The following is a 24,103-nucleotide window of genomic DNA, read 5'->3' on the forward strand; positions in this document are numbered from 1 at the left end:
GTAGTGACAATGGTCAATGCTGCACACTGGGTTTCAAGCTTATCAGATTTTTTACATGATATGCAAACTAGCTTTCTTTTTAGGTTTAAAACCTCTGGTTCTATAGAAAGATGTAATAGTGACAATGATTAATGCTGAACACCATGTTGGCAGATTTTTTGCACAATACGTTAAATACCTTTCTTTGAAGATTTGGGTTCCTCTTTCTGAATTTCTGGTTTTACAGAAATATTAAGTAGTCACAATGTATAATGCTGGACTTTGTGTTCCAGATAACCAAAATGTCTGCATGATATGTGAAATACCTTTCTTTTCAGGATGGGTTTCCTCCTCTGGTTCTACAGAAAGATATAGCCTTGATAGTGGGTAATGCTGGATGTTCTTTTGCCAGATAATCAAAAATATTGCATGACATACGAAATACCTTTATTAATTTAAATTCTGGAAGATTTTATGTTCAATTTGACTTTTTTTACACCATAAAAGATTCTTACTTTTAACCCCTGGAGTAGGCCTGGCCTTTTCTTTCGGCACTTCTGCTTCTGTGAATGAACATAGAAAACCCATTTTAATTTATAAAATTAAACTTAAAAATGTGGGATGATATGCCAAGGTTCCAACCTTGGGTTTTACAAGAAGATATGGTTGTGAAAGTAGACTTCATAAGTAAGCATAGAGAAGATCCTGTTTGTCCTCTGCTTATCTTAGTTTTAAATCAGAAAACCAAAAAAAACGCTTTCATAAAGTTTTCTCTAAACAATTTGAATTTGCAAATCAAACCTCTAAAATATGGAAGATTTTGATGAGTCTTTTTTAATATGTAAAGATGCTTACGTTTAGCAGCTCGAGTAGACTTGGCTTTTTCTTTTGTCACTTCTGCTTCTAGGAGTTAAAATCGCAAACCCATTAAAAAAACTTAGAACACTGGACATAGTCAGGTTATTACAATTTCACCATTATTTGCTTACTTTTAACTGTTAGAGTGGGCTTCTCTTTTTCTTTTGGCATTTCTGGTTCTGCACATTTAATATTTATTAAGTATTTAATTGATCAGATTAACTCATACACTGATACAGAATTTGAGTGCCTTATGGTTTACCTTTTATTGCTGGGGCAGACTTGGCCTTTTCTGGCACTATAAACAGAATAAAACCACACCATATTCATAGTGCAGAATATCATATAGACCTCATGTATTAGCTTTATTTCTATGCTAGTGCATTCAGAATATCAGGTTCTAAAAAGCACAGCCTCTGTGGATAATATTTTTTTTGCATGATATGCTTAATACCTTTCTTTGTAGGTTTAGATTCCTCCTTTGGAATCTCTGGTTCTACAGGAAAATGTAGTAGTGACAATATGTCATGCTGATATTGGTGTTGCCCGAGAATCAAATTTTAGTGTGATATGATAAATACCTTCCTTTATTGGTTTGGGTTCCTCCTTTGGAATCTTAGGTTCTACAGAAAAATGTGGTAGTGACAATGGTTAATGCTGAACACTGTGTTGCCAGGTAATCGTATTTCTGCATGAAATGAAACTGTGGCGATGAGCAAGACCCTCAACCCTAAGTTGCTCCAGGGGGGGACTGTCCCTGTAAATACTGATTGTAAGTTGCTCTGGATAAGGGCGTCTGATCAATGCTGTAAATGTAAATGTAATACCTTTCTTTATAGGTTTGGATTCCTCCTTTGGAATCTTGGGTTCTACAGAAAGATGTGGTAGTGACAATCTGTAATGCTGGACTTTGTGGTGTCAGATAATCGTATTTCTACACAATATTCAGAATACCTTTCGTTATAGGTTTGAGGTCCTTCTTCAGAATCTTTGGTTCTAGAGAAAAATGTATTAATGCCAATCTGTAATGCTGAGAATTGTGTTGCCATATTTTGATATTCTATACATCTTTCTTTATAGGTAAGGTTCTAAAAAGCACTGCCCCTCCCCTTTCTTTCTCGTTCACTGCCTTTCCACAGTAAACCCGAACTCAGCTCAACCTGCCTGCTAACAACTGCGCACTCACATCCCCCCTGACATATTTACTTATTTGCTTACTTTTAATTGGTGGAGTAGGTTTCACTTTTTCTTTTGGAACTTCTACAAACAGAAATACGGATAATAAAACTGAAATCATAGCCAGTTACGCAATGTAATGCACTTTTGTTTACAAGCTTTGAAAGCCAGAAGTGATGTATGATGGTCCAGTTACTAACCTTTTACTTCAGCTGGAGCCTTGGCCTTTTCTTTTGGTAATTCAGATTCTAGAAATGATCAAGCAGCATTAATTAGTATAGATTAACCTTTGCACCTCTATTTCCAGCCAATAGCCTACCTTTTTTTGTTGGTCGAGCTTTGGCCTTTTCAGCTGGTTCTGAAAAATGGGGAAACACTTTAAATGCAATATGCATGATCTGAAATACATAGTTGTCCCTTGGTGTCATCATGGCACTGGTTTCAGGACTCTCCAGAGCAACCAAAATTGGTCAACAATAAAAATGATTTATAAATCTTCCTAAATTGCCACCTCCAGATTATTTACAATTACTGTGCTGTGTATATAATTGCTTATTGCAATCAATCATCTTATTGATTGCAATAAGCAATTATAGGCAAATAATGGCAGAAATAAATATTATATTATGCATGTTACCTTTCTCAGGAGTTATGGGTTTCTTCTGTGGAACCTGAGGCTCTAATGAACAACCAAAATGCACAGTGAAATGCACAAGACATGTTTTCTTTAAAATATCACAGGCAACCCTTCAATACTTAATCTTTAGATTTTGTGGAGGGCAGTAATTTTTCTTTTTGTGCTTCTACTTGTGTTGCAGGGAATTGTATTATGAGAATAATGAGAAAAATACAGTGGAGCTCAGGAATGTTTTGAGAAGCAGAAAGTAATTTAATTCTTACTCATCACAGTACAGGACTCTGGTCTATGGACTGAATGTTGTTAAATAAATCATGCATTTCATTGACATTACATTTACATTTATGGTATTTATCAGACGCGCTTAACCAGAGCAACTTACAATCAGTAGTTACAGGGACAGTAGTGAGTCAGTAGGAGACACTTACCTTTTATTTGTGCTGCTGGTTTTTCTTTTGCCACTTGTCTTGCTACATTGAAATATAACCGTAAGAAGCAACGTTTGTCATTGTGGTGGTCATGGTATCACAGAATAATGCAAAACTGGAAAACATGGTCAACGCACCCTCCTTTGCTTTAGCTTTTTCTTTTGGGACTTCAGCATCTGAAGACAGTAATAAAAGTGTGAACAACTCCACACATACTCTAATGTGAAATGAGCACATGGCTGCATTTAATTTGCTGAAAACGGTAAACATTATTGTTGCTATGACCTACCCTTTCCTGGTTTGGCCCTCTCTGTCTGAGCTTCCACATCTAAGAAAAATGTTTAAAAATCGATAAATCTTCCAATTATGAGTTATGAGCAAACTACAGAAATTGGTTAACTTTTGTTTGCTTTTTAAAAAGAAACAATGCTAATCATGATACCTTGCACATCTCCCACTTATTTACTGTGCTTTACAGTTTAAGCTTGGCTATGTGCAAAGCTGTTTATGAGGGATGATTTATATTTATAACAGCGCTGTTAAATTGAATTACATGACCAGCTTGATATGTGTTGGTTTAAAGAAAAATGTACTTACCTTTCTTTGGTTTGGCTTTTTCCTTTGAAGCAGCAAAGTCTAAAAAAATTTGAAAAAGATTATGCACAGAATTATAGCACAGAATTTTCTACCACAGATAGCTCAACCTTTGTTGCTTCTATATTCTATTTACAATACTGTAAAATCACCACAGTGACAAAGAGTAAAAAACCAATACATGCTTGCTGATTTTCATTTTAACACTTTAAGTTAAGCAAACCATACGTAGTTATCAATCAACTAATAGTAGACTGTTAATTGTACAAAAGTAAATAAGTAAGTCGTGTTCTGGACATTTGCATTACTTATGGTGAGATCCTGTGAATGATGTTAGAAAATAATTTTTACCTTTCTTCAGTGGTTTGACCTTCTCCTTTGTAACTTAAAGGGGATAAAACAATTTATTTTCATAAATTAATTTCTAGAAATGTTTGCATGGTCTTTGCAACATACTATGATGTTACCTTCGGCCTCTTCAGGTGCAAGCTTGACTTTTTCTTGTGGCACTTCTGGAAAATAAGAAATTACACCATGGTCCAATTTACTCTATGTATAGGACATTAATCTTTGATTTGTTAAAATATTACTGTTTTTGCCATTTTTGTGTGTGCAATTGACTGTTGACTTTACAAAAGAGGAATTTGGTGCTCTGGACCTTTCTTTACTGCAGTGGAGTCCTTCAACTAAGAAATCAGCTAAGAACATGAATAAGCTATGAAGTTCCAACACAACATAATCTAAATACCCTTAATTGCTGGAGCTGGTTTGACTTTCCTCTTCAGATCCTCAGCTTCTAGAGTGGATGATAAAAATAAATCCATTAATGCTTTCAAACTGCTTGAGGTTAATGACAAAGGAAATGCAAACATATATTTTAGTGGCAGCAGAAATAATGAATTCACAAACACAAACAAAGCAATTAATTATGGGCAGTGGTGGCCTAGGGGTTAAGGAAGCGGCCCCGTAATCAGAAGGTTGCCGGTTCGAATCCCGATCCGCTAAGGTGCCACTGAGCAAAGCACCGTCCCCGCACACTGCTCACCAAGGGTGATGGTTAAATGCAGAGGACACATTATGTTGTGTCACTGTGTGCTGTGCTGCAGTGTATCACAATGACAATCACTTCACAACAAAAAACTTTTCAAACCTTTGTATGTAAAATTTCATAGACCAAATTATTATTTAGTGCTTTCACCTTTGCAACATCAGACTCTGCTTGTAAGCAAATAAACAGAGACTATGAGCACATGCACAAAATATGATGACTGGCTAGAGAATCTACATAAATAGTACATATAAATACCTTTTCTCTCTGGTGATATTTTGGCTTTTTCTGTGGAAACTTTAGGTGCTGCTTGATACAAGACAGTCATGTCAGCCATTACAGTCCATTCAAAAGCAATACATATATTGACAAATAATATAAAATCCTCATCAATTTAAAAAGGCAACAATGCAACTATATATGTACAATTTAAATAGGAATATTCATCCAGTTCAAGACATCCAGTTCCATGTAACTAATACAGACTTTTTGTTGGTTTGTGTAGGTGATCTATAGGATGATTTCTATTGAGGGTGATGTAAGATTTCCATCCAGTGAAGCACAAATTTGATGATAACCTTTCTTTGCTTGTTCAGCTTTCTTTGCAACTTTACGTTCTGGAAATAGATAATAGAATAGCATACAATATAGGTCAGATCTGGCAGGACAGTACTATTGCTAATATTTGTTTGAATTTCTCATGGTACGGCACATCTTTTATTTTTTAATGAATCTCAATGATTTGTCACAAACTAAATATGCAGCAGAACTCTGCTTGTTAACAATGCTGTGTTCACCGTACCTGTCTTGGCTGGTTTGACTTTCTCTTTCAGGACCTCAGCTTCTACATAATGAAAAAAAAAAGTAATGTAATGTAATGAGGACAAATTATTCGATTTTTTCAACAGAAAGATGCGGCAAAAGGCAACTGCTTGAATCAGCTGGATTTTAGCATTTGAAAAGAAATAGAATAATCTTAAATGCTTCAAAATGAATACATGCAAATCACCACAGGTAGCATGTCTCCTGGAGCCGATTACATGTTTTATTAAGAATGACATTTATTGTATATGAGCTGACATAACATTGAGCCATGGCCAAAGCTGGATTAAATCTAAAGAGATTAAAGTCCTACTTTTCTTTGTTGACTTTTCTTTCTTTCTGAATAGGAAACTGAAATATTAATTATGTATTAATAAATCTACTCTGAATAAGACCAAAGTGCTCAGTATTAATTTTGCTGTGAACCTCACAGATCCTGCTCCATGCATTGTGTGCAAATGATCTAATTTTTCTACATCAAAAATAAATGAAACTCCTTCTGGCAAAATTACATTATTAAGAAAAGGTAATAAAATGGTAATTAATGTCAATACATTACCTTTCTTTGCTGGTTTGGCTCTTTCCCTTTGAGCTTCCACCTCTGAAATATCAGAAATGAGCAAATAAAATAAGCCAAAAATAAATAGTTAAACAGAAGAACGGACGTGTTTGATTAACTCTTTCACTTCAGGTTAAGAAAAAAAAGTGTAAAATGAGAAATATGACTTGAAACATACAAATTGGTACAGTAATCCACCGTAGAATCCTTCCGAAGAGTGCAAATATGCACAGCAAACCAGCCTAGTTCAGCACAGATAATGGTACCAGTGGTTTGTCATACCTTTCTGGGACTTCTTTTTTATCACATGAGTCTCAACACTGGGTTTCTTCTTCAGCTTCTCGGGCTTCTCCAGTTTCTCTGCTGTGACAAAATAGCACTTTCAGCACAATTTTTTTCCTTATAAATACTATGATTATTAGTAATCAGATATAAAATGTATGTATATTACTGGCGGTCAGTGAATTTGACTAATCACCACATTCGGAGATGCTCACACCACAGTCTCACAGTTCAACAAACCCCTTCAGCAGCAAATTACGGCTCTGGACGTTACCTTTGGGCTCCAGGTCATCTGAAGTCATGTTCATCTGAAGCTTGGCTTTGCGTTTCATTCTGTCGGATGTTTTTTCTTCAGCATTTTTTTCTGTTTCCTCAGTTATGGCCATCTGTTCTTCATCCTCTTCATCCTCTGCGGCTCTCAACTCTGCCAAGAGAACAGCTTGTTTAAAAGAAAAAAAATCCTCATCCTTTGCATAGTGTAGAGCAGGTTAAAGCTCTTCCTTACCTTGGATGACCTTATACACTTCTTCTTTTGTTTTTTGCTCTTTATATGCTTTTTCTTGTTCAAGAACTAGAATGTAAACACATTGTTGAGAAGATATGTTTCTGAACAAAAATAATTTCATGTGAATAATTTCAAATTGCTGTTTCCACTGAGCAGACATGCAACAGTAAGCTGTGGACTGTTAGCTGAAGTTGTTATTGGCAAGCACATGGTAATTAACATATAATAAACCATAATAAAATTCAAAATATAATGCATAATAAACATAACAGTTGTGAAGCAGATGTCGTTTACATTATAATCATGTATGCTAGTAAAGATATTTTAATGTCAATAAATATATCCTATTATTCATTTTGGGATCCATTACATCATATTTTATTCACAAATCTAGACATTCCTATGGCCCAACAACACAGAGATAGAGACACATAACTGGCAATACCTACATCAGATTGTGGTCTGATATTTATTTAAAAATGGGTTGCTTGATTGATTAATGAATGAATGATTAAGCATATATGTATTTAATAACTAGAACAAATAGTACTAATATGTAAGATTCTCCTAATAAAAGGTGCAGCATGTGTGTATTACCACTTCAAGTTAAACACAACACACACTTTTAGCCTAGAACCAGTGTCTGGTTGTAGATTACTGTAGAAACATGCTGGTGGATGAGAACCGATGTTATTCAAAGCTTATGAAAACAGAACGTTTTACAGTTAGGCGTGATTATGCGGTAATATACCTGCTAATATGTGTCTCCTACATACTGCACCCTTAAAATCATATTTCATATTAATTGTGAATTGTACGTGTACATTGGTCTGCTCCTGTGTTATGAAGGAGGAGGTTGTTAATTTTTTTTGAGGGCGGGGGGGAGTAAAATACCGGACAAGCGTTGCTCTACCTCCGTATAAGTCCTGTGGCAAAGAGTCCAGATCTTCTTGCTCTGTGAGAACATCGGACGTGATGTTTGATTGCCTTGTCTTCCCCGGCAACTGCTTCTTCATTTTGGATTTTTCCTTCCTTCTGTCGTTGTTGTTGTTGTTTTGGTCATCACCATTGGCAGAACTGTCAGGCTTCAAAAGTATGTCCTCAGGTTTGGTTTGTTCAGCTGATACATCTGTATCCATTGTCTCCAGCGGTTCTGTCATCTCTGAACCATCACTGTCAAAATCATTATCATCTTCATCATCATTTTGATTATCACTGACCTCAGCCAGTGATGGTGCTGCTGTAGTTGGTTCTGTATGGTCTTCACTATCATCTTCACTTTCAGTCATGTGGTCATCTTTATTACGTATTTCAGCTTTTATTTTGTCTTCTGCATCCTCGCTCTGTAAATCATCTTCCTCATCAGCATCACTGGCCTCAGCCATTTTAGGTGATTCTGTTTGTGGTTCTACAAGGTCTTCAGCTAGACCTCCATCAGATTTTATTTTTTCTTCTGCATCATCACTATCCAAATCATCATCATCATCATGAACATCACCATAATTAACATCACAGTTCTCAGTCAATGATGGTGCTTCTGCAGGTGGATCTATTAGATCTTCACTGTCAGCTTCACTTACAGTCAGAGGATCATCTTTGTCATCCATTTCAGTTACAACTACATCAGATTTAATTTTTTCTTCTGCATCATCATCATCATGAACATTGTGGTTATCTGTCAGTGATGCTGCTGCTGTGGGTGGTTCTATCAGGTCATCTTCACTTTCAGTCATGTGGTCATGTTTGTTATCTATTTCAGCTAGAGCTAGATCAGATGTTATTTTTCCTTCTTCATCCTCACGCTCTAAATCATCTTCATTATCAGCCAGTTTAGGTGCTTCTGTGAATGGTCCTATCAGGTCTTTAACGTCATCTTCACTTTCAGTGACATGATCCTTTTTGTTATCTATTTCAGAAACAGATTCATCATGTGCTGTTGTTTCCTCTGCATCCTCGATCTCCAAATAATCATCCTTATCTTTGTTATCTTCATCACCTCCCCTGTAATCTTCAGCATCATCGTTGTTGTAATCGTCAGTGGTCTCAGCCAATTTACTGGCTGCTGTGGTTTTTTCTGTCAGGTCTTCACCGTCATCTTCACCTTCAATAATATGATCGTCAGCTACATTGGATGTTTTTTCCTCTGTATCCTCACTGTCTAAATCATCGTCATCAGTGACCTTCATCTCTATTTCACCTTCAAAGTCAGACACGGTTATATCAGAATGTGCCTGTTCTGCTGGGACCTTATCATCATCATCATCATCATCATCATCATCATCTTCTTCTTCTGTTATGTCAGATCTTGCCTGTTTTCCTGTCTCCTCTGTATCCCCACTGATCATTTCTTCATCGTCATCTGGAATTGTTTCAAATTCTTTAAATTCTTCTATTTCAGGAATGACAGACTCTGGACTCTTCTTATCCTCATATTCATCTGCTGCTTCAGAATCCCTTTCCAAATCTGGAACGTCTGTGATGGGTTTCATCAAAAACACAAGACCCTCAACATTTTTTTCAACAGCATCATCAAGATTTTCAGGTTCGGAAACATTATAATAATCAGAAGCATCCTTGTTGTTTTTCTCATCCCTGTCCTCCTGTTGATATTCTCCCATGTGATCTAGATCTTCTTCCTCTTTCAAATCCAATTTACCAGAATCTTCCTGTTTTTGCTCATGCTCTTCTTGGAGGTCATCCATGGCTCTTCCTCTCCTGTGATCTTCTAGCTTTGTACTAGTGGCCTTAAAGATCTTCTCCAGCAGAACATCATCTTCTTTTCTGTCCATGATCTCTGTAACTGGTTCACCAAGCGAACTGTTGTGTTACTGGTGACAGCAAAGTGTACTGAGATGCAAACATGCATGAAGAAAATGCTAGAACGTTCATTTCAACCAAATCATATGTGTTTTTCTTGTATTTCACTCAGAAATGAAATAACTGATTATTTGTGTAACTATGGCAAAACACTCTCAGTTCCATAAAAAAAACCAAACATACATGACTCAAAAAGAACACAATTATTATTGAAACCCCTCATATTTTTCTGAATTTCCATCTCATCGTCATGCAGAAAAAAGTCCATCAGTCCTTTCCATTCATTTGTGTTACTCAAATCTGTGAATTGGGAACATACTAATTTACAAAAGACTCGTTTTTTTTTTATTATTATTATTTTTTAAAGGAGACGTGCTTCACAATATTTTAAAGGTGTAGTTTCCTTTACACGACTAGGCCAACTGCACATCAGACAAGGGTTTCATTAGAAATAAAAAACAGAGCATTTTAAAACAGTACAATGTACAAGGCAGTGTTATTGTGCTGTGGAACATAGAAATGCATAGAACTAAATGGAAGCATGCATGCTCACAAGAACAATATGCAATGCCAGCCGTGCAATGTTTTTTACCAGTGCATAGTGGTTAATGGATAATCACAGACCTGTTTCTAGTGGAGGGAAAAATTCTCCTGTAAAAATCAACAAAAGCACAATATCCCTCAATATGCATGATCCCTCTATTACATTTACTTTTATGTGTAGCACATATCTGTATGTACACGAAATACAAACCTTTCTTTCTTTTCATCTGTAGTGCATCTTCTGAAATGAATGAAAAGACATGAAGACAAATTAGTCTCAGGACAAGAGACAAAGTTAATATATTTTAAAGATTGCAAAAAACAGCATCAGTACCCTTTTCTTGCATCAGCATAGTTGACAAATATGCCAAGAACATGTTCCTTTTGTCAGTAATTTCTTCTACTGCATCAGTGACAACTTTCATGGGGTCAAAGCTCATTTCCGGAATGTAACCTATAAGATTAGGGGGAAAGATTTATTTTCAGGACACTTTTGGGACAAACTGCTTGAACGGTGCCTGCAATTTACTGGCAGAATCTCTAATTCACATTCATTCTTATGTAAGAGATTGCTGCAGCAATGTTCACTTCATCTCAACATACATTTCATTGGGTACACCGATCTGCCACTACATTAAAACCACCAACAGGTGAAGTGAATAGCACAGATTATTTGACAGAAGTCTACGTCTTGGTAACTAGATACCACAGGACACCTTCAGAGCTGTTTTGGTGTCACACAGAGGACCAGCACATATTCTGGCCGGTGCTTTTAATGTTCTAGGTGAAATACTTGCTCTATCAACACATCATTTAAATGCAAGATTGCTACCTTCATCACTCTTGAACATGTTAGACAACGAGCCAAAGACATTCTTGTTTAGGTTAGTGATTCCTTCTGTTGCGTAAGTAATGGCGTTCATTGGTTTAATGCTTTCGGGAATCCAACCTTAGAACAAGAAAGCAAAAATGTTTGGATATTCTGGTGTTGATCATTTCTATTTGCAGCCATTATGAAAATAGTTGTGTAGAATACCTGCATGGTCAATGGGTATGCTTGTGACGCAATATACCACAATGTTTGTTATGTATTTCACTCCATGCATTGTTTGAGTCACAAGCAGATCCGGGATGAAGATAACTGCATCCAGCACTCCTGTGAGTAGACAAAAATATGAGCAGAAAATCAGAAAGGAATCCATCATTTGTCTGCAATGCACTCCTAAAAAAATTAAAAACGTGTTAAACGCAGTTGTAGGGTGGGAAGGAGGTCACTGCATTCAGCACTCCTGTGTGTGGATGGAGAAAAGCATCGATACTTTTAATTAATAACAGAACAAAGTCATTTATAAAAAAGAATCCACTTCCACCATGCCAGTCTCCTTCATGTAAGTGGTGCATTGCTTCTTTCATCCGATCTACTGATTCAAATAAACCACTTTGGTGCTATGGTGCCCGCCTAAAGATGGAATTGTGGCCCTGCTCCTGGTTGAACTCATTTCTGGTGGTAGTAGCCTAGTGGGTAAGATACTCGCCTGTGAACCAGGAGACCCAGGTTCAAATCCCACTTACTACCATTGTGTCCCTGAGCAAGACACTTAACCCTAAATTGCTCCAGGGTGACTGTCCCTGTAACTACTGATTGTAAGTTGCTCTGGATAAGGGCGTCTGATAAATGCTGTAAATGTAAATGTAAATGTTGTAAAATTCAAATGGCTCATTCCTTGAAATGTATGGTGATGGAATATTAATTATATATTCATCAAATATAAATGTCAAATACACATAATATTGAATATTGAAAAAGTTTCATCACCTTCGAAGACGTTGAATAAATACAGAACCACATTCTTCACTCCAGTTCTCACATCTTCCACGAGTGCACCTCCAGATTGCAGGACAACCTCTCCATAAAAACCCCCTAAGAAAAAAAAATCTATATTCAGAAATATTTATTGTCTACTAACAATTTTGAAACTAGTAATATAAGAGAACTGCACTGAGCACATAATTTTATGCAAAGTACCTTCGTGGCCAGCTGGCATGCTTGGAATACAGTTTGCAATCAAGTTCACTATCCATGTTACTCCATCAAACGGGAAGGAGGCCGCTGCATTGAGGAGGCCTGCGTAAGGATAGAAATGTGAAGATTTATTTTTATAATGGTTAGAGGTGAACAATTTGATTTTAAGAGGAGTTTGAGAAAGCCAGAACTGTGTAAAAGTTCTGAGTATGAGCATTACCTTGAAAGACGTCGAATATATACAGGACTGCGTTCTTCAGCCCAATTCTTGCATCTTCCATTAGTGCACCACCAGATTTCAGGGCGCCCACTCCATAAGAACTCCCTAAGAACACAGACATCTCTTTCTGTCTGATTATTATGTTGTGTAATAATAAAAAATAACAGTCCAAATGCTGCCAGTTTAGCTCAGCACATAATTTAAATATAAGTACCTTCACGGCTAGCTGGCATGCTTGGAATACAGTTTGCGATCAAGTTCAGTATGCATTTAACTCCATCAAGTGTTTGAGTCAAAATTCCTACTGGGAAGGAGGTCACTGCATTCAGCACTCCTGTGTGTGGATGGAGAAAAGCATCGACACTTTTAATTAATAACAGAACAAAGTCATTTATAAAAAAGAATCCACTTCCACCATGCCAGTCTCCTTCATGTAAGTGGTGCATTGCTTCTTTCATCCGATCTACTGACTCAAATAAACCACTTTGGTGCTATGGTGCCTGCCTAAAGATGGAATTGTGGCCCTGCTCCTGGTTGAACTCATTTCTGGAGCCTTATGCTTCATCCAGACCACAGCACCCCTCCATTGGCAAACTTTCTCTCAAGGCAACCACAATTCAGACATGATGGTGGACCGATCATCCAGCTTCCATCAGAGAAGCTCCATCACTCCTCTTCAAAAATCTCACCTATAAAGGCTCATCTAGTTAGCTGCTCTCCTAAACTTGTTTGCACTTTCAAAGTTCCACTGTCCACTGTCTCCCATCATCTTAAACTGGACTGTTAGAACATAACGTTGTGTGCTTTAAACCCAAATTATGCCTAAGACAATGTGAAACCATGCTTGCAATACATTGTCAGTATAATACTGAGACGAACGCAGTGGAAGCAGTACCTTCAAAGATGTGGAATAAATACAGCACCGCATCCTGCATTCCAGTTCTTACATCTTCGATTAGAGCACCACCTGATTTCAAGAAACGCACTCCGTACACGCTCCCTAGAAATAAATAAATCTCGATCTGTATTGTTTATATATAACATTTCATATTTCTCATGGTTTCTTTTTTTCGAATAAACCTTCACTGTCCAGCAGCAGTCCTGATGCCGAGCCTGCTAAATCAGCGAGTCCATCAACAGCAGACTCGACTATCTCACCCGATTCAGGTACTAAACCTGCGGAGAAGATGATTGAAGAGATCAGCCTTTAATTTGCTGCGCTTTATTATGCTGATCAGTTTGTACTGATAATTACCCAGCGGGTCACTCAAAACGTCCAGGCCTTTATCCATATATTCCGAGATGCTCTCCAACGCATCGTTTATAGCGGCTATGGGATCCTCCTGTGTGTCTGTTTAATGAAGAGAAATGTGAATCAGAGACTCGTTTTGTCACGCGTTTCTCTGACTGACCCTTCCGTGCCAGACTCACCCGGTTCTTCCTTGAAATTGATGAAGTCGAACATAAATATGCCAGCCATGGACCAGGTGATGAGGAGGCCGAGGACGATGATCCATTGGCTGCGGCTGCTAAGGGAATCCATGAAGCTGCTGCGCTGGCTCTTGCGACGAGACTCCATCTGCATACACCAATCGCAGCACGGCTGGGCCCTGAGCTGAGAATTATTACTTGAATTATTACTTTATTGCATAAAGCACAAACAAGTCGGCCCGCTCTGTGGCAGTAACCGGGATATGAGGATCTCACATTCCCATATTCAGTCTGTGTTCCATCATTACACTATAATTATTGTTCTGTGCGGCAATTCGAAATCCCGCGGCTGGTACAACATGTGCCCTCCATCATAACAACAAGAAACGGCCCTCGGGCGCCAAATTGACCTTCTCCATGCTGTGCACTTCCCCGGCTTAAAATACGGCATGCCAGAAAAAGCTTTTTGCATGATTATTAAACGAGACCATGAGGCTTTTAAGGAACTTTTTTAAGGAGTTTATTGTGTGGTTCGCTACCAGCGGACCGAACCGGGGCTCTGCTGTTACAGTAGCCAGTAATTACATGTGCAATGTTCCATCTTTTCCATTTTAGCTCAGGCACAATAACAAAAAAAAGTCATTTTCACAACTGAACCGAACAAAATGTCACTCCGTACCTTCCGTTTCTGCCTTTTCCCCCCCCTGTGGTGATAAGAATGCTTTGCTTCACATTCCAAGGTTAAGGAACAAGGCCTTTCCTCTGTTTGATGAAATCTTGTCCCAGGACAATCCAACTGTCCCTAAAAAAAAAAAGGTGGCGGCTGGAGATGTCAGTGTGGCCGGTGTCCTGGCATGGCAGAAGGGAGCCTGGGAATGCGGGTGAAGGAGGCAGAACAAGCTGAACCCTGGTGGGGGCGGTAGATCTGGCCAGTGCTGTTTTGTGCCTCACAAGGTAACGGGGCACACGAGAGCACGAGGGGCGCTTCGGGGTAACCTGATCAACCCCGCCGAGTATTATTAGCTGCCGACCCCGTGCAGCAGCTGTGCTCCGTCTCGCCTTTTTTGGCCGCATGGGGCGTGATCCCTGGACAGGACAGCCTGACTTTGGCCCAGATAAATTTAAAGCGGTGCGTCACAGAACCGCCTGGGATCAATTAGAAATTCAACCCTGTGATCTTAATGAAGTGCCGTACGAGAAGCCACAGATAGATCCACCATGAACAGCTCTTATCATATTTATAACCAGACACTTAATCAGTGAAGACGTTTCGTCGGCATCTCTGTGGAATGAAGGGCATGTTTATTTCTTGCATGTAACGGTCTCTGCAGGAAGGACAAGGCATCGCAAGGGGCACAAATAAAGAGTCATAGGTCACACATGCACGGTGCAGAGGAATGGGGTGGTAGTGGCCTAGTGGGTAACACACTCGGCTATGAACCAGAAGACCCAGGTTCAAATCCCACTTACTACCACCGTGTCCCTGAGAAAGACACTTAACCTTGAGTGTCTCTGGGGGGGGGACTGTCCCTATTACTCTGGATAAGGGCGTCTGGTAAATAATGAAAATGTACTGAACAGCGCTAAACACTCAGAAACAAGCAGCAACAGCGCCCCCTAATGTCCATCACATCCCTGTGCGCATATGACATTATTCTGACCGTGTTGATTTCATTTCTTTATACACATGACAGTATACGTGGTGAACTATTCTTAAGAATTTATTTGAAAAAAAATCCACATTTATTCATATCCAATTGGCAGTATCTGAGTTTTCATTTTATATGTTTATCTCAATTTCACCCAATATGTCACTTGCGCCCATGTAGTTCTCACCCCTCTATATGTCTCAGTACAACAAAACTATGTATATATAATTATATCCTACAATAAAATAAAAAAAACTTATCAGAAAATAGGAGAAATATGTGCTATCAAAGAGAGAGCAGCTCAGTCCATTTTGTATTCACTTAAATATCTTTACATTTAGTACAGATTTAACCATTTAACCAATGAATGATTATTCAGTAAGCATTAAGATTTCCTCTTTGTGGCTGAGAAGAAATCCACATTCTCAGAAATGTAGTTACAGTTCCTTAATGCCCCAAAGATGTTTCCACATAGATGCAATCAGGGGGAAAAAAATTGTATTAAAAATACAAAAAAAAATTTCAAAATTGAATGTAATGGTTAAAACAGAGAGGTTGTATTTTAAATATTAATAGGAAATGTACAGTTGCCTTTGTTTAAAATATTTAATTTCTCCTAAAATCTCAAATGATTTTGCTGTCCACACGCGTCCCACGATGTATAAGTGGAGGTGAATGACACTCTGGACAGTGACGGCAGATTATTATGTAGAATCGGCTATGCAGTCAGGTAAAATCTGGCCTTTACAGATTATCCCCGGGCTGATACTGGGGCTCGGTGGCAGTGAAGTAGTCCTCCAGGAAGGCCTGTAGGTATTCAAAGGTGGGACGCTCCTCGGGGTCTCTCTTCCAGCACTGCAGCATGAGCTCGTGGAGCGAGACGGGGCAGTCCTGAGGACAGGCCATCCTGTAGCCCCGCTCGACCTGCTCAAGAACTTCACGATTGTTCATGCCTGGAACCCCAAAAAAATAAAAAATCACTAAGAAAAAAGAAAACCCCTTTAAACCCAGCTTTAATAAGATGCCAGCTAGTGACAAGCTCACCTGGATATGGAACTCGTCCTTTGGTTACCAGCTCGGTGAGCAGGATACCGAAGGACCACACATCAGATTTAATGGTGAACCTCCCATAGAGCGCTGCCTCTGGAGCGGTCCACTTTATAGGGAATTTTGCACCTAGAAAAGTTGTCAGAGGGCGAATGTTTCACCGAACGGACGTAGGCGATCCAGCTTCTCTTGTGTTATCATTATCCCGTTTTTGACCACTTACTGAAGTGGCCCAAAGCCGAATTTTAAAACTACACTTCTATAGGGTGAAGCTAATACCTTGTCGCGCTGTGTATTCGTTGTCCTCAATCAGCCTGGCTAAACCAAAGTCAGCAATCTTGCACACCAAGCTTTCGCCAACAAGGATGTTCGCCGACCGCAGATCTCTGTGAATGTAGTTCATCCTCTCAATGTAAGCCATGCCCCCCGCGACCTGCACCACAGGAGCCGAGGTCAACACGTCAGACGACCCCGAAAGGGCGTTCAGATTTGGCATTTGGCAAACGTATTTCTGCCGCGCGTGACAATGCCGCATGCATATGGTAGTCGCCTAGTGGGTAGCTCACTCACCTATAAACCAGGTTCAAACCCCAATTATTACCACTGTGTCCCTGAGCGAGACACTAAAAAGTGAAATTACAGTGATTATGATACACTACCCTTAACCCTGAGTGTCTCCAGGGGGACTGTCCCTGTAACTACTGATCGTAAGTCACTAAAGGTCGTCTGATGAATGCCATAATTGTAAATACGTACGTTTGAAAAGCCAACAGAATTAGCCCAGCATAAAGACAATATTATTTACCTGAGCTGCCATGTCTACTAAATTTGGCAGCTTTAGCCCCCGTCCTTCTCCATCCTTAAGGAAATCAAGCAGACTGCCTGTAAAAGATATTTAGATTATTAATTTTTTTTTGCACCTATTATTATTGAATACGACTATGCATCCAATTAGCGATTCCATTCCATGCGAAACACTGCAGCGGTGTCACAACGAAAATGTTCCTCTGCATTTAAACATCACCCTTAGTGGGCAGCCATGACAGGCGCCCGGGGAGCAGTATGTGGGGACGGTGCATTGCTCAGTGGCACCTCAGTGGCACCTTGGCGGACCAGAACATGAAATGAGCAAAATGTAACATGTTTCATTTGTATTTCAGCTGCAACTTAAGTAGCATTTTATATAAAAAAAAGGAAATTCAAATAAAAATAAGTAAAAAGACTAAATCACAGGACAAGGGCGCCTGGAAAAGGGCGCCTGATAAATTGCCATAAATGTAGATGTTGTAAAATACACGAAACAAATTTTTTAAAAAATCAAGATTTGCACCTTTGCTCATGAACTCTGTGACAATGTAGATGGGCTCTTCAGACACCACCGCATACAGCTGCACAAGCTTATCATGCCTCAGCTTCTTCATGATCTGGGCCTCTTCCAAGAACGACTCCGGAGACATGGTCCCAGGTTTCAGCGTCTTCACTGCCACTTGGGTGGTGCCGTTCCAAGCTCCTGCCAACAGAGCATCGTGTTCGGAACACAATCGCATAGCCGCTTGCTCAGTTGAGTGTTTGTATGAAGTGTATATGACGCACCCTTCCAAACCTCCCCGAACTGGCCGTTCCCCAGACGCTTCATAAGCTGCAAGGATTCCCGTGGAATCTCCCAAACGTCCTTGGTTTTGACGGACAGATCGCTGAGGTGTGGCATTCCCTTGTGGCAGGGGACAACTAAGCGGCAGCACAGCCCTGCTGCTCTCGCTGAACACAAAAGAAGTCACTTCAGAATCATTATAATGAATAAATATGTGTTTTCGTTGGATATGTGAACCATTTTTTCGATGCTACGTTCCATTCTGGAATCATTTAAAGGTGCCATAGAATCTAAACCTGAGTTCACCTGACGTATCACTGAATACAGAATTCATTACACCAAACTGACAAAGCACAAAGCCCAAGAGTACAGACTCTTGGCCAGACACTTAACCCCGAGTCACTCCGGGGGGACTGTCCCTGTCACTACTGGCACTCTGGATAAATGCCGTAAATGTAAATGGGAATTGCTAAGCTGTTAAACAAACTACCAAGAATCATAAGGTTTCTTGTGTCGCACAGAACCTGTTAATGCTGATTTTTTTTTTTAGATGCCCCGTAATGCTGCTTAGCGATCAGCAAACCGCGTAGAATTATTCTCAAAGCCTATAAAGCGGGGCCAGTTACACAGAGTAGTTATTACACAGTGAGTAGGCGGCTGGCACTCTGGATAAATGCCGTAAATGTAAACTGGAATTGCTAAGCTGTTAAACAAACTACGAAGAATCAGAAGCACTAAGCAAAGGAGGCGGAGTCCGGTGCTGAAACCACCTACATAAATCAGCCAATCAGAGCACAGTGTTGGAAAGGGGCATTAAAAAATGGCTTCTGGGTATTTTTCACCCCAAACAAAGGTCACATACTTCCTATAAAGACAACAGAGAACAATTCTATGACACCTTAATTATTTTAAACCAAAATCTTTACAATTCCAACCCAAAGAAGTGTCACATAGGCATAGACAGGAGCACAATTATACGACAATTGTATTTTAAACTAACTTTTTACAAGAAAAAAGTTTCACAATGTTCAAGTTGTGCCCAAAGCAGGATTTAGGCAAAAGAGCACGAACGCTTTAACGGCCTGAATTCATGGATGCTCGTGGCCATTTCACAGATGTTCACCTGAGTAATGATTCACCAGCTGCTGAAGCGTCTCGAACTGGGCGCGAGTGGTGATGTAATAGCCGCCATTGTCCAACTTTCGAATTTTGTAGTGTTTCACATGCTCGCCTTTAATGTCGTCCCAGTCCTGTATGGACAAAGAGAAGGCCCCTGACGGAGCGGGCAACATGTATTGTTATCTATAGTCTGTAGGCAAGTGAACACAAAAAATAACCGAATTTTCACTGAAAACAGATGGTCACCAGCATCAGGAAGTCTTTCTATACGAGTAAATATTAAGAATAAGAATGATTACCTTTGGTTGTTTCACTCTCCCGTATTAAAAACGTGCCTCTTGGGTTGCCGTTGGATAAGAGCTGTCTTTCCGCATCCTTCCGGCTTAATTTTCCAAAGTACCAGCTAAAGTGAGTTGGGACGAAATGCATCAGCATGATTATCAAACTAGATTCTACATCAGGATTACATCTGAAAGGTATTGCCAGACCCTCTGGAATTGTTAATCTCCTGTGCATCTGTACCACATCAGCGAAAAAAGTACAGTTCAGATGTAAATCTCAGTGAAAATGCCACATATGGACGATTCTCTACAAGATACATGGGAAATTTTGATAAAACAAGACTCTTTATCCCCATAGCTAGTGGTCAGAACTATGAACATGTAGGTAGTACTTGTTGTGCCTTATTACCGGGTAGTTCAACGTAAAGTTATGACAAAAGCCATACAAGCAGTTTGAAAACTTGCCATGTGATGCTCGGGACACAGAAAGCTAGTGTCACTTTTTAAAACCAACTTCCACAATAAAATTCTGTGAACTCTATAAGCATTCAGACAAAACTATTGCACCAAAAATTTCAATGTATAATGGGTGTCAAAACTGTGCTTATGCAAAACCAACTCAACTAAAATGACCCAGATGGTGTGAGATGGAGGAGACAACAATGTCACTGGACTAAAAGCTACACGAGTGCTGTAAATTTTAACACATGATAGCCAGTAGTAAGAATTAAACTGTGTTGCATTGTATGAATATTTTAATTAAACTTGATGCACTATTCATTATAACATATATAAACAGAACTTTGAATGTCCGGGTTAATGATAATAATTTCCTTTGAATTTCATTGAAATTAGTAAAAAATTTACAGTGTGTCACATGTCTGCAAAACCTTCAGTTTTTTTTTAAATACATTGAAATCAAATGACGTTCCACATTTTACATATTAGGACAAGTAAAAGTGCAAATATTACAGAAATTGTTTTAGCATTTAGGTTTCATTTTCCAGAGAATCTTCATAACTTACTCCTCAGCCTGGATGGAGTCGACTGGAGCCACGTAGTTGCTGGGAATATAACCAGTTCCCCCCGTGGTGAGGGAGCGCGCAGCCCACCAGTCCCCTTCGCTGAGGACCAAGAGAGACAGAGACGGTCATTTCAGGGAGGATGGCCACCGAAGCCCAGCCCCGTACTCACGTGCTGTTGAGAATCTGGAACTTCTCTCCCTTCCGGAAGCTAAGGTCCTCCTCTGTTCTGGCCACATAGTCGTAGAGCGCCACAAACAGCGTGACTCCTGTGGAACATTTACATTTACAGCATTTATCAGACACCCTTATCCAGAGCGACTTACAATCAGTAGTTACAGGGACAGTCCCCCCCTGGAGACACTCAGGGTTAAGTGTCTTGCTCAGGGACACAATGGTAGTAGGTGGGGTTTGAACCTGGTTCTTCTGGTTCATAGGCGAGTGTGTTACCCACTAGGCTACTACCACCCACATGAACATACGCCACGTCTAAAAGATATATCATCGTGACGATCATCTTTTTATGACTATTAAGAAGGTTCAAATCAAATTTATGGACTGATGATGATCATAAATATTTATTACTGATGCCACCTTGAAAATACTGCAAATATCAGTGAAGGCCGTAAACCTCTAGCAGCAATATTCAGATTCATATTACAGATCAATACCCGGCCCGGGGAGGAGCTCACCTGTCCCCCCTCGCGAGCGCAGTGTCCCGCCGGCCACTCCGGAGCCGACCGGCGCGTGGAAGTTGTTGTAGTTGGGGATGGCGGCCTCGCCGATGGCGGCCTCGCCGAAGGCGGGGCAGTGCTGTGGGGTGGGGTCCGGCCTGTAGCGGCACCCTGGCTGATGCATGAGGCTGTCCCTCCTCTCATCGGTCAGCTTGCGCGTCTCCTTGTCCTTGCATTGTACACAGCCCATTATCTATGTCCTGCAGGCCAAACCGAGACCAGACAGGTGGGCACCAGCATCAGGTAGACCATAGAACAGAATCCCACGCATACTGTCTACACTGTTCATATTTATATTAAAATATACAACTTTATACAATATGATCTATAATGATCTATAATTAAAAACCATCCTGCTCCACGAATTCCTCCACACTAGGTCTCTTATTTAAAATCTGCACGCTGTTGGAAGGGATTTGGTTTGATGTGGAGGCTGCCATGATGGCATCTGACCACGAATGTTCCTCGCCGCAGCAGCAGCGGCGGCGTTCCGCATCGCGAACGGGTGGACGGGCGCTTACCTTGGATGCAGCCTCTAAAGCATCGCGTCCCGTCCCAGACACGCGCGCACGCGCGCACGCACGCACGCACGCAGGCGCGCGCTCCGGTTCACCACCCAATTAAATCAGCGACGTTCGTCGCGGCGAGAGGAAATAAAAAAAAAAAAAAAGATTCCGACGCGACGTGACGTCACGGGGACGGATGCGTCGCGCGTCGAGCGCGTTACCGACGCGCGTCGCGGGGAAGCGCGCGCCCGTGCGACCTGACGGCCGCGCGGGCGGTCACTGTGGTGACCGATACGACGCTTCAGTGGATCGTGAAAACGCCTCCGAACGATGCGCTGCAGTGGCGTCGCGCAGAACCGGCTAATTTCCCCCGTGACGCCGCTCAGCGCTCAGCAAACCGCGTAGAATTATTCACAAAGCCTATCAAGCGGGGCCAGTTACACCGAGTATTTATTACACAGTGAGTAATTACTTGAGACTAGGATCGTGATATCGTACGGGGACGTCAGATGTCTATATTTTTGTATGCAAATTAAGTCCAAAGTGCAGTTGATGTTGTTTTTCCTGAATTATTAATGTAATGCGTTCTGTTTCTCAGCGAGCCGTAGAATATGTACAGTATCACAAAATTTCATGAAATAATCGATCGTGACCCATGTATCGTGGTACATATCGTATTGTGAGATCCTTGCCAATACACACCCCTACTTGAGGCATAGATGGCTGTAGATATACAGTACAGGCCCAAAGTTTGGACACACCTTCTCATTCAATGTGTTTTCTTGATTTTCATGACCATTTACTTTGATAGATTCTCACTAAAGGCATCAAAACTATGAATTAACACATGTGGAGTTATAAAAAGTGGAGACCTGGCCTCCACAGTCACCGGCCCTGAACCCAATCCAGATGGTTTGGGGTGAGCTGGACCCCAACAAGTGCTAAACACCTCTGGGAACTCCTTCAAGACTGTTGGAAGTTTCAGGTGACGACCTCTTGAAGCTCATCAAGAGAATGGCAAGCGTGTGCAAAGCAGTAATCAGAGCAAAGGGCGGCTATTTTGAAGAAACTAGAACATAAACACCTTTTTTTGTTAAGTACATAACTCCACGTGTGCTCGTTCATAGTTTTGATGCCTTCAGTGAGAATCTACCAACGTAAATGGTCATGAAAATAAAGAAAACACACTGAATGAGAAGGTGTGTCTAAACCTTTCACCTGTGCTGTAGAGATTTAGCTATAGATATTTCATACATACAGTTATCCTGATATATTCATTTTTATATCGCAGAATGCTGTTTTGCTAAACGTCCATATGTCTGTTTGAAATAAATGCTTTCTAGGTTTAAGGGGTGTGGCTGCAAACACCGTTTTGCAGTGTGAGCTGCGTTTAAGCGTAGCCGTCGTCGCCACAAAAAGGGTGTGTTTCCACCCAACCTTCCCTCGTCCAGGATTGGACGCCTTTTTTCTTTTTCTTTTACTGGGGTTTTGTGGCCACAGATTAGGTCCCCTGTGTGATGGGATCAGCCCTGACTTCCAGCCCGTTCCTCTCGACCACAGCTCCACAGCCGGCAGGCACTGGCAAGGCCTTCAGCTGTCTGTGGCTTGTGGCGGCCAGTCTCAAATTAACTGCGCTGCAGTAGCTCCTGTCTGGCTCACAGATTCTCATACCCTCAAAGGGCACAGGCACTGATGAGTGCGCTCCCTAATTGTTCTGCAAACTAGGGAATGTTCAAAAATGTGTCTTGTGTGGATCGGATCTTGGGATGTTCTCTGGTCTCGGACGAAACTACACTTTTAAATGCAATTCTGCATTGCTCAAAATTGCCTGGTGCCATTTTAGTGTAACTATATGCTACATGGATTAAACCACCTTATTCTGTTTTGCTTTAATTACTTCAAGTATACTACCGGTTAGCCATACGATTGCTCGGTTCTGTGTTTCTGTAGTGCCAGAGCAGAAATATGAAGGAAACACAATTTGGCAAAATCGTCATTAGCCATATTCATGATGATGTTGACGTCTAGACATCAAAGTTAGGGCGCAAGACACAACATCTAGAAAGAAAAGTCGAATCCTTACTTAGGACATGGTTTTATTTTCACGATTATGTTTTACATGTCACAAGGAATCTTCCAGGGAAATAACAATACATGAGGCCATATCATGTAAGTATTGGTGATCAGATTTACCATTTCACAATATTCAAGTCAGATACAAAGATCACTATG

At 40.3% G+C, this 24,103-nt stretch overlaps 2 protein-coding genes across 51 annotated transcripts in view; both read right to left on the reverse strand.

Moving 5' to 3' along the window:
- LOC114796457 (titin) overlaps positions 1 to 14,853 on the reverse strand; it is a 28,915-nt gene extending 14,062 nt beyond the window's left edge. For 18 of the 50 annotated variants that reach the window (XM_028990765.1, XM_028990785.1, XM_028990775.1 and 15 more), the window contains exons 1-43: positions 14,602 to 14,851; positions 13,923 to 14,106; positions 13,747 to 13,842; positions 13,572 to 13,667; positions 13,387 to 13,491; positions 12,706 to 12,825; positions 12,492 to 12,596; positions 12,275 to 12,373; positions 12,065 to 12,169; positions 11,285 to 11,404; positions 11,081 to 11,197; positions 10,583 to 10,702; positions 10,460 to 10,489; positions 10,330 to 10,356; positions 7,802 to 9,688; positions 6,889 to 6,954; positions 6,658 to 6,807; positions 6,384 to 6,464; positions 6,102 to 6,143; positions 5,523 to 5,564; positions 5,299 to 5,337; positions 4,979 to 5,029; positions 4,421 to 4,468; positions 4,140 to 4,184; positions 4,024 to 4,056; positions 3,676 to 3,714; positions 3,368 to 3,406; positions 3,216 to 3,254; positions 3,079 to 3,120; positions 2,651 to 2,692; positions 2,333 to 2,371; positions 2,214 to 2,261; positions 2,056 to 2,097; positions 1,792 to 1,833; positions 1,665 to 1,706; positions 1,419 to 1,460; positions 1,292 to 1,333; positions 1,100 to 1,135; positions 969 to 1,016; positions 835 to 882; positions 495 to 542; positions 306 to 338; positions 179 to 214 (exon numbers count right to left, since the gene is read on the reverse strand). In XM_028990765.1, the coding sequence (XP_028846598.1) occupies positions 179 to 214; positions 306 to 338; positions 495 to 542; positions 835 to 882; positions 969 to 1,016; positions 1,100 to 1,135; positions 1,292 to 1,333; positions 1,419 to 1,460; positions 1,665 to 1,706; positions 1,792 to 1,833; positions 2,056 to 2,097; positions 2,214 to 2,261; positions 2,333 to 2,371; positions 2,651 to 2,692; positions 3,079 to 3,120; positions 3,216 to 3,254; positions 3,368 to 3,406; positions 3,676 to 3,714; positions 4,024 to 4,056; positions 4,140 to 4,184; positions 4,421 to 4,468; positions 4,979 to 5,029; positions 5,299 to 5,337; positions 5,523 to 5,564; positions 6,102 to 6,143; positions 6,384 to 6,464; positions 6,658 to 6,807; positions 6,889 to 6,954; positions 7,802 to 9,688; positions 10,330 to 10,356; positions 10,460 to 10,489; positions 10,583 to 10,702; positions 11,081 to 11,197; positions 11,285 to 11,404; positions 12,065 to 12,169; positions 12,275 to 12,373; positions 12,492 to 12,596; positions 12,706 to 12,825; positions 13,387 to 13,491; positions 13,572 to 13,667; positions 13,747 to 13,842; positions 13,923 to 14,076 (4,525 nt within the window). In that variant the 5' untranslated portion in view covers positions 14,077 to 14,106; positions 14,602 to 14,851. Of the gene's footprint in view, positions 1 to 178; positions 215 to 305; positions 339 to 494; positions 543 to 834; positions 883 to 968; positions 1,017 to 1,099; positions 1,136 to 1,291; positions 1,334 to 1,418; positions 1,461 to 1,664; positions 1,707 to 1,791; positions 1,834 to 2,055; positions 2,098 to 2,213; positions 2,262 to 2,332; positions 2,372 to 2,650; positions 2,693 to 3,078; positions 3,121 to 3,215; positions 3,255 to 3,367; positions 3,407 to 3,675; positions 3,715 to 4,023; positions 4,057 to 4,139; positions 4,185 to 4,420; positions 4,469 to 4,978; positions 5,030 to 5,298; positions 5,338 to 5,522; positions 5,565 to 6,101; positions 6,144 to 6,383; positions 6,465 to 6,657; positions 6,808 to 6,888; positions 6,955 to 7,801; positions 9,689 to 10,329; positions 10,357 to 10,459; positions 10,490 to 10,582; positions 10,703 to 11,080; positions 11,198 to 11,284; positions 11,405 to 12,064; positions 12,170 to 12,274; positions 12,374 to 12,491; positions 12,597 to 12,705; positions 12,826 to 13,386; positions 13,492 to 13,571; positions 13,668 to 13,746; positions 13,843 to 13,922; positions 14,107 to 14,601 lie in introns of all 50 variants that reach the window. The other 32 variants (XM_028990823.1, XM_028990847.1, XM_028990885.1 and 29 more) reach the window with 12 other exon arrangements.
- Positions 14,854 to 15,627: 774 nt separating this feature from the next.
- Positions 15,628 to 22,198, reverse strand: fyna (FYN proto-oncogene, Src family tyrosine kinase a). Its single transcript, XM_028976092.1, has 12 exons — positions 21,887 to 22,198; positions 21,324 to 21,565; positions 20,804 to 20,900; positions 20,635 to 20,733; positions 19,628 to 19,731; positions 19,333 to 19,482; positions 18,212 to 18,376; positions 17,949 to 18,128; positions 17,424 to 17,500; positions 16,898 to 17,051; positions 16,616 to 16,747; positions 15,628 to 16,524 (listed from the first exon to the last, which is right to left on the reverse strand). Exons 2-12 carry the CDS (start codon positions 21,553 to 21,555, stop codon positions 16,316 to 16,318), a joined length of 1,599 nt encoding a protein of 532 aa, XP_028831925.1. The 5' UTR covers positions 21,556 to 21,565; positions 21,887 to 22,198; the 3' UTR covers positions 15,628 to 16,315.
- Between the last annotated feature and the right edge of the window lie 1,905 nt (positions 22,199 to 24,103).

This window comes from Denticeps clupeoides, chromosome 1, assembly GCF_900700375.1.
Source record: "Denticeps clupeoides chromosome 1, fDenClu1.1, whole genome shotgun sequence".
NCBI lineage: Eukaryota > Metazoa > Chordata > Actinopteri > Clupeiformes > Denticipitidae > Denticeps > Denticeps clupeoides.

Excerpts from the sequence above, each read along its gene's own strand:
- fyna (XM_028976092.1), bottom strand. The coding sequence starts at position 21,555 with ATGGGCTGTGTACAATGCAAGGACAAGGAGACGCGCAAGCTGACCGAT. Across the intron at positions 19,483-19,627 it reads GGAGAGTGAAACAACCAAAG|GGGCCTTCTCTTTGTCCATA; the intron begins GTAATCATTCTT and ends CCGCTCCGTCAG. Across the intron at positions 16,525-16,615 it reads AGGACGAGTTCCATATCCAG|GCATGAACAATCGTGAAGTT; the intron begins GTGAGCTTGTCA and ends TTGGGGTTCCAG.